General features: G+C 37.0%; 1 protein-coding gene across 1 annotated transcript; it reads left to right on the forward strand.

Moving 5' to 3' along the window:
* The first annotated feature begins 478 nt into the window (after positions 1-478).
* naf1 (nuclear assembly factor 1 homolog) lies at positions 479-6836 on the forward strand. Its single transcript, XM_079624045.1, has 9 exons — positions 479-622; positions 1362-1981; positions 2159-2330; positions 2517-2610; positions 3137-3219; positions 3396-3556; positions 3680-3731; positions 3888-3978; positions 5110-6836. Exons 1-9 carry the CDS (start codon positions 584-586, stop codon positions 5430-5432), a joined length of 1635 nt encoding a protein of 544 aa, XP_079480171.1. The 5' UTR covers positions 479-583; the 3' UTR covers positions 5433-6836.
* The last annotated feature ends 2353 nt before the right edge of the window (positions 6837-9189 follow it).

Here is a 9189-nt window from a genome sequence, read left to right on the forward strand (position 1 = left end):
CACGGTAAAAAAGCCTCATCTCAACCCTTCGATAGCTCAGTTGGTAGAGCGGAGGACTGTAGAGGTTCAACACTGTCATCCTTAGGTCGCTGGTTCGAATCCGGCTCGAAGGAGTTGTTTTTCCAATTACATTACAACACTTTGAAGGATTTAATTCCAGCTTTATGCTGATGCGGAACTTCATCAGCTGTCTGTGTGAATAACTTACATGCCATTTAATTGGGAAACAATAAAAGAAAAGAATAATCGTGATTCAGTACATCAGGTTTCTTGCTTCTCTTTCGTAAGTTCCCTGGAAAAGCCAGCGTGTGCTCTTCCCATATATATATATATATATATATATATATATATATATATATATATATATATATATATATATATATATATATATATATATATCAAAATATCCTTAAATATGATAAACAAATGATTAATTTCTTCTTTTTTTAATATGTATTATGATTTTGCCATTAATGATGGGGCCTTTTATTTTGAAAGACTCTTTAAGGTTCCTGTTGTTGTGACGCCAATGACGTAAAATAGCGATTTCTTCTTCACGCTGTTCTCACATGGAAACCTAAACATGGAGAATTCAAGCACAGAGAACGTACTTGATGGCCAGGTAAAGAATATTCTATATCATTGGGTATATTTTGATCATTCATATTCATTTCGACACACTTGGTACGCACTGAATAAGTAGCTACTGACTGTTAGAAAAGTGTACATTTTTACTTTAAACGAAAATTATCAATAATTCAGCGTGCACATCAACCATGAACAGTAGTTAGGTCACTTTTATTATCTGAAAGTGGATGATAAAGCTCACATTGGAAAGTAATTGTCAAATTTGTTATACTAAATTGGAATGCAAGTCACTGCATCACTTATCCGTACTGCCACCCTCATTAGTTGCTTTAATCTCGCATGCTGATTACATAAAGGTACACGTTTGTTAAATAAAATAAATATTACGCAAAAAACGATGAACAGCACTTTAGAGGAATATCATTGAAAGGTTTTTTATTTATTTGCATGAGGTAAAGAATCTAGACATCAGTCTTCTAGGGGGAAAAAGTTAGTTTTATTTTACATGTAGCGGGTCGCCCTCTCATGGACGAATGTTGATATATTATCACGTGACCATATAGGAGATTATCGAGTTAAAGTAATACAAATATAAATTGCTTTCAGTCACTGCTCAAGGCATTTTATAAATTATAAACGTAAAAGAATATCTAAATAAAATAACAGACACAACATCAAGTTAAAAAAGCACAGCAGATATTTAAATCTATTTAAATTTGTGTTTGTATTAGTCTCTCATCTCATCTGTTCTCTCAATCTAATTTCTTTTCCAGGATCAAGATGAGACCAAATCTGAAAACGAGAAAATGGAATTGGATATTAATAAAACAGAGTGTCAGACTGAAACGAATGGTGATCAGAGCGCCGGTCCTCAACTCAGACCAACAGATGAAACCTTCGCCAGTGGACAGTCTGAACAAATAGAAGATCAGAGCTCCAGCATTCAGTCTGAACAAACAGGAGATCAGTGCAGCAGGAGCCGGCTTGGACCAGCAGAAGGTCCGTACACCTGTGATCAGTCTATAGACACTGGACATCAGAGCTCTGGTGCTCTGGTATCTGAACAAACTGGTGAACAGAACTTAAGCGGTCAACTTGTACCACCATCAGAACTGTGCACCAGTGATCTTTCTGGACTGGCTGGAGATCAGATGTCCATTGTTCAGTCTGAACAAACAGGAGATCAGAGCTCCAGCATTCAGTCTGAACAAACAGGAGATCAGAGCTCCAGCATTCAGTCTGAACAAACAGGAGAGCAGAGCTCCAGCGTTCAGACTGGACCTGCAGAGATGCAGTGTGGAACTGTGGTTAGTTCACACTCTGGCACTGGGTCATTGGCTCTGTTGAGCATGCAGTACAGAGGAAACAGCTCGGATGACAACTGTTCAGACAGGTAAAATAATAGGACGTTAAAGTCTGTAGCATCTGACCCATGCCTTGGTATCTTCAGTTAATCTCCTTCTGCTGTAGTAGCATCATATAAAGCTATCATTTATGTACATAAATAATGTTCCAAAAAGCTAGTCAAAATGACTATTGATTTTTTAATGATTACTTTTATGTGATTCAGTGACTCAGACTCTTCGTCCTCCACATCGTCCTCTTCATCGTCCTCATCCTCTTCTTCCTCTGAGCCTCTTGAGGTAGTGGTGAAGAATGCAGATGAAGATGATGAAGTTGTTGCAGTGAGCAATGAGAAAAGGCCAGTACCAATGAAAATCCATGATGAGATGCTTATCGAGGTGAGGGGAATGAGCTGTAATAAACCACTCCTTTCCCACTTAAACAGCAATCTATAAACCAAATTGATGTGTTTCTATTGGCAACATTTCTTTGATTAGATTAGAATAAATCTGCCTTGTGATCGAATCAACCAAGATGTTAATACCTGGCATAAATGAGAAAAAAGGTATCTTCTGTGTGTTTAGGACCTTCCTGCAGTGGAGAACCTGATCATCAGCCTTCCAGAAGATACAGAGATGGAGCCCGTTGGCACGATATCAAGCATTGTGGAGCAATTAGGTATTCAGGCTTCTGGCAAACTCTAAGCATATATAAAACAATAATATTGTGAAGAAAATATAATCGGTTTAAATAACCTTTTTTTATTTTAATATATTTTAAAATAAATGTAATTTATTCCTGTGATGCAAAGCTGAATTTTCAGCATCATTATTCCAGTCTTCAGTGTCACATGATCCTTCAGAAATCATTCTTATATTTGCTATATTATTTTTGCATTTCTTATGTTTCTTAAGCAGCATAAACATTTCATACATTTCTTATTATCAGTGTTGAAAAGAGTTGTGCTGTTTAATGTTTTTTGGGAAACTGACACTTTTTTTCTTCAGGATTTTAAGTGTACACACACACACACACACACACACACACACACACACACACACACACACACACACACACACACACACACACACACACATTTTCCAATGGGCAAAACAAAAACCATCTGAGCTAGAAGACACCATGCAGGTTTTGTCTTGCCTGAATTTAAAGGCCATCTCATAAAATTTGTATTCATTTTATTTAGTGATCGTGGAGTCATACAAGAACACACGAGCACTGAATGAAGACAGTGTGTTATTCAGCAAAAACAGAAACTCTGTTGGAAAGGTCAGTAACAATTATTCATGTGTATCAAATTTATTTCCCAAACTTTTGTAACTTTATGTACAATTATTTTAAATCTGTTGTTTTGCAATGTGGAAACGTGTGTGTCTTTTAGACATACTGTATTGTGCAATAAACCGTTGTTTTGTGGTACTAAAAGGTTGTTGGTTTCTCCTCAGGTCTTTGAAGTCTTTGGGCCGGTTTGTCAGCCCTACTACGTTTTGAGGTTCAACTCCCATGACGATATTGACCAGAAAGATCTTAAAATTCGAGACCCTGTTTACTTCGCCCCTAAAATTAAAGATTTCACAGGCTACGTCTTTACAGAGCGACTCCAAAAGTGAGTAGCTAATAATCCGAGCGGAAAGCTCGGGTGTGCCTCGGTTTTATTGAAAAACGCTTTGATGCTGTTCTGCTGTGGTATGTTTCCTCTAACATTTACAAATGACTCCTCTCAAACAAGAACCAAAGGCTCAGATGCATCCTGGAAGAATGACCAGGAACCACCCCCTGAGGTAAATGTGCCCTTTTCATAACAATTATTTGGGAAATCAGGTCAGCAAAGGCTTAATCACTATGGAGAGTAATATCCTGCCTTAAAATGTCATCAGTGTTATCTGTTAATAAGTGATGGTTTAGCCTCTCCGCTGATTGGTTTTTATTCTGTGTAGGCACTTGACTTTAGTGATGATGAGCAAGAGAAGCTGGCCAAGCAGAAGCTGAAAGAGAAAAAGAGACGGCAGCAAAACGATTCTGACTCAGGTGGGTCAAACAGTCATTTCATGTCCACCCTTTTGTTCTTTTTATTTTTATCGGCATGTTGCGAGCTGTATTCAAACCTGCGTCGCCCACATGAGCGCCATGACTTAATGCGCTAACCACTCTCTCTTAAAGGATAATTCTGGTATTTAACACCTTGAGTCTATATTGTAGTTTGTTTTGGATGAACAAGAGTGGTGGACAACATTTTTTTGACAATGGTTCCTCTCTCGAGTTTTTGACTATAAAAGAATTGGCCATGGACCCATTTAACATTGGAGTCAATGGCCATGTCCGAAAATGTAATTAAAACAACCTTTAACATTAGTTTTCAAAACTCTGCAACTCACCGAGTGATTAGTGATGTTAGTTGATGTTCCAGAAACAAAAAGTGTTGCGAAATACAGTTTCTGTCGTGTTTTATTCGTCATTTTGTAAAATCCCATTGAATTCTGTTGAAGGACTGAGTGCTCGTTAATATAAATGCGCTACTGGACACGGAAAGGGGGCTGTTTACATTTGGTCGATGTAGTCTTTTTGCTCGCTTCCGTTTCTCATAAGGCTAGCGAGCAGAGCAACTGTGCTCCGGGAGAGTAAGCGAAATAAACAAACAAAACCTTGAAAATATTGAAAGACGTGACCACTGACCAGTGCAATATGAAGTTGAACTCGACTGTGACCGTGAGTGTCCCGCGAGACATAAACATCGGTTATCGCCATCAAGTGGTCGGGAGTGTGCTAACGCTTCAGATTCAAATATTGAGCGGAAGTTACACGGTTGTGAAGTGTCTGAAAAAATAGTTCCACTATAGCAAAATAAACGGATTGGAATCATATATTGCGACGATATATTGTTTATAATCATCAACGAACACCACTAACCACTCGGTGAGTTTAACAGTTTTGTAAACGAACATTATTGGCTGTTTTAATGACATTTTCGGACATGGCCATTGACTCCAATGTTAAATGGGTCCATGGCCAATTCTATTATAGTCAAAAACTCGAGAGAGGAACCATTGTCAAAAAAATGTTGTCCACCACTCTTGTTCATCCAAAACAAACTACAATATAGACTCAAGGTGTTAAATACCGGAATTATCCTTTAACCTCTTTCTTTGGTTCCCTTACCAGAGGATGAATCGGACGTCCATAAAGAGCCTCAAAAAGCAGGCCGGCGGAAGCCCAGACAGAACCGCAACATGCCCCGTGGGCAGCACCACAATCGTGGCGGCGGTTTTCATAGCAACTATCACGCTCACCCCCACTTCCAACCCGACTACATGTTCCGCCATCAGGATCCACACATGTTTCCTTTCCAGCGCCCAATGATGCCACCCTTTCCCGGACCTCCACCCTTTCACATGGGCATGAACCCGTGGCCCCCAGGGCCCAATCAGGGCTTTATGTTCCAGCCCCCACCTCCACCTCCTCCACCACCTCCGTTTAATCAATAAACTTATGACTGAATCCTCTTCACAACCTGCGTCCTTAAAGGGATCACAATCTTTGCATACTAATATAACTATATACAGGTGTGGATCAAACTTAACTGTATATTGTTAGTGCAATTTTTCATTTTGTATTAAAAATGATTAATTTCTTTATACTGTATGTATATTTATATATTATTTTTCAGTGTACCTCTTTCACTTTGTGATGATTACCCTATTTTTAATGCTGCATTGTACATTTATTACAAAGTATACACTTCAATAATGAGATTTATGTTCAAATTTTTTGTAGTATGGCCCGGTAGTAAAATAACAATCGTCAATCACCTGAACAGTGTAGAAAACCACATTTTGACACTTTAAGAAAAAACTGTGAGTGGTGCTTGCTCACTGTCTGTCACTGTGATTTTGCAAAGTAAGACATGTTCCTGGATCAACATATTTTTGTCTGCTGCATACATCATTGAGCCTGCCTGATAATAATAATAAAAACAGCCATGAGAATATGCGATAAACAGTGACCAATCACATAACATTTATTCCAGGGATCAAGCGCATAGGAATGCACACCTATAGAATGATTCAGTTATCTTTTACAGCTCAAGTAACCTGGCTTAGTGAGTGATTGTCTTTTTCTTAACAATATTGCTGTGATACATGCTGTTTAATTACCAGTTTTGTAATCTAAAGGCATCTGGTGAATGAAATGAGTAATTTCCATCCACTTCCTTTTGTTTGACCTAAATAGAATGATTTTAAAGTAGCATAAAGTTGAATTTGGGCTTCATTATATCCAGAAGAGCATTTATATTTTGCATAAGGTGATATTTACTCCTGTGGTTCTCAATCCTTTTGACTATATTGGCTATATATTTAGCATTTTAATTAAGATAGTTGATATAATTTAATTGAAATAATTGTAAGACTTATTGGGGCCCTCTTATTGGGATTAAGAACCACTGGTAGTCTATCTAAAATAATCTAAAATGACACCCCTGGTGGTGATAGCATTAGCTCTGTTACCTATCATCCCATGATCCCATATCCCATTTCCTACAGATATTATGGATGTCCTGGAATGCCTTCGTCTTTCTGTTGTTTAGAAACTGTAATTCTGACCTTAGCATCCCAAGTGTTGTGACTCAAGGTCACAGTGTGTTTCCATCAGATTGCCAGGGCCCAGAGCAACGTAATCCATCTGGGAACTGGCAGTTTCATTTTCTTCCCTGCAATATGGGGCACCTGGATGGAAAGTGGACTGCGATTGCTATCTCAAGCATGTTTGAGCCACTCAAACAGGAAGGAAATTTGACTGGGTTATTTTGCAGTTACATAGCTCATTTTATAATTGGGTGTACATGTACTAAAGAAAGATTTACTTGTTTATTTTTATTAAATTTTTTATGCAAAATTCCAAAAATTGCAAACCACAGCAATTTATCCAACATTGTTGATAGCCAATTAGGCTAATATACCCCTTGACAATCTGTTATTGATAAAATATTGAAAAAAGGGAAAACTTACAATAATGTGTTCACCACAGAAAAAAAAAAAACATTATGGTGTTGGTCACTGGGTGTTTTGATTAACCAGTTTTTAGTTGCATGGGTTTGTTTGGTCATTAACATAGTTGACATATTTTTTTTGCCAAAAAATAAATAAGATATATAATCTTATAGAAAAGGTTAAAAAAAACCTGCCTTTTTCTGAAGTATTAAGATTTTAGAAATAATTTAAACATAATGTTGACAAATAAAGGTGGTAAAGCGGCCACGTGGTGGTAAAAGGTCGTAGCTCTCAGAAAGTACACGTTGTAATTACATTCTACAAGCGCGTGGGAGCACAAATTAATTCAAATTAAATAATTAAAATATGCATTCAGTAAGTGTATATATATAAAAAAAAATCCCAACGAAAATTGTTAGAAAAAGACATTTTCAAACGGCCTTCCCTAGACTGACGTATCGATCGCTGTGGCAGATCGTAGATTTCTGCAGCTTTAAAAATAGTCCATCTCCGTTTGTTGGCTTTGAGCTTAAAATGTTGAATTCCATTTGAGCTTTTTTGGTGTGTGTGTGTGTGTTTATGTGAAACAGAGAGAAATGACCGAAACAGAGAGTGTTAACGGACTCCTAAATAACCACGTTAACCTTGAGCAGGTGTAGCTGTGTAAGTACGTGATTGAACTTTCAACTTACACTAACAAAAACCCTATCAGTTTCTGATGGTGTCTTTTTTGTTTTGTGTGAGGTGTCATTTAAGGGCAACATTCTTGGCCCTGTTTCAGCGGTGATTCAGTTTCCTTTCGGTGACGGTGCCAGCTCGGTTGCCAAGCAACGCCATCAAGTTGCTGTGACAGAGTGGCAGCCCTGTCTATGGTGGCAGCTCGTCGCGCGCTGACACGAATGTCCTACAATCTGAATGGGTTTGCAAACAAAGATTATAAGCTTCTGCGAATGGCAGCATATGTCTCTCAGACAGCTGTTGTTTCTTAATGAGGGAAGTAAGTTCCCTTCCCTTAGGGTAGTGGATACGCGCAATACCTACTGTATGTTGCATGCATCTCAACAATAAAACAGGACATTGTAAGTTACATCTATATATTACGTGTATATGCTAATTTAACCAAGATGAGAGTTACAAAGTAGAGTTTTGCTAAATAAATGACCCCCCCTGTCATTTCTTGTCTTGTTTGTTCTAGTGTGTTTGTGTTTATTGGCAAATATGCAGTGTATACTGTAGGCTAGTTTTCAGAAAGTATGAGCTGGTTGTCCATAGCCTGAGACAGAAAGTGAGATAATGAACTTTTAAACAGTTTCAAAATGTCTCTTCTCATAAAAAAAGAATGCATATTAATGATATATATGTCTTCTATTTCAGGATGTTTTATTTTTCAGGGCTTTGCAAAGCTGTGTCGTGACGTCTTGCTTGGACATCTTTCTGCCCCGATCTGAGAGTTTCACTACGAGGCCTTCATGTTGTTTGTTGTTTGAATTCGTCTTGTTGGGAGTATGAAGACCAGATCTGCTCAAGTCACAGTCGGAATGTAAATATACCCCGCCTGAAATAGCTATGATGCAGTTGAATGCCGTGATATTGACTCACATTTATGAAAACTTCTTCAAAATCTATTGAGGATTATGGAAAAGTCGATAATAATTACAATTAATAATACAAATATTATTATTTATTAATCTTAATACATGATTTATTAATCTAATAGGCTTATTAAACTTCGATTAAAGAAATCCATTAATCACAATTAATCGCACCTATCATACAAATTTGTAAATATACAATATGTGTGTGTGTGTGTGTATATATATATATACACACACATATTTACAAACTTTTATGTTAGATGCGATCAATCAATTTGAGTTTGACAGCACTAATTTTAATTTATAAAATATAAATAAATAAATAAACAAGCAAATGGCAAGAAACCAACTTTGCAATAATAAATACAATTAATACAAATATTTTTCAAATAATGAAATAACTTTTATAATATTTAATACTTACAATTTTTAATAATTAATAATAATCATCATCATAATCAAATAATATTAAATATCTTAAAGGAAAAGTTTACCCAAAAAAGAAAATTCAGTCAATTACTCCCCCTCATGTCGTTCCAAACCTGTAAGACTTTCGTTCATCTTCAGAACACAAATGAAGATCTTTTTGATGAAATCTGAGTGATTTCTGTCTCTCCATTGACAGCTACACAACTACACAACCACTTTGATCCTTCAAA

This window comes from Phoxinus phoxinus, assembly GCF_949152265.1.
Source record: "Phoxinus phoxinus genome assembly, chromosome: 9".
Taxonomy (NCBI): Eukaryota; Metazoa; Chordata; class Actinopteri; order Cypriniformes; family Leuciscidae; genus Phoxinus; species Phoxinus phoxinus.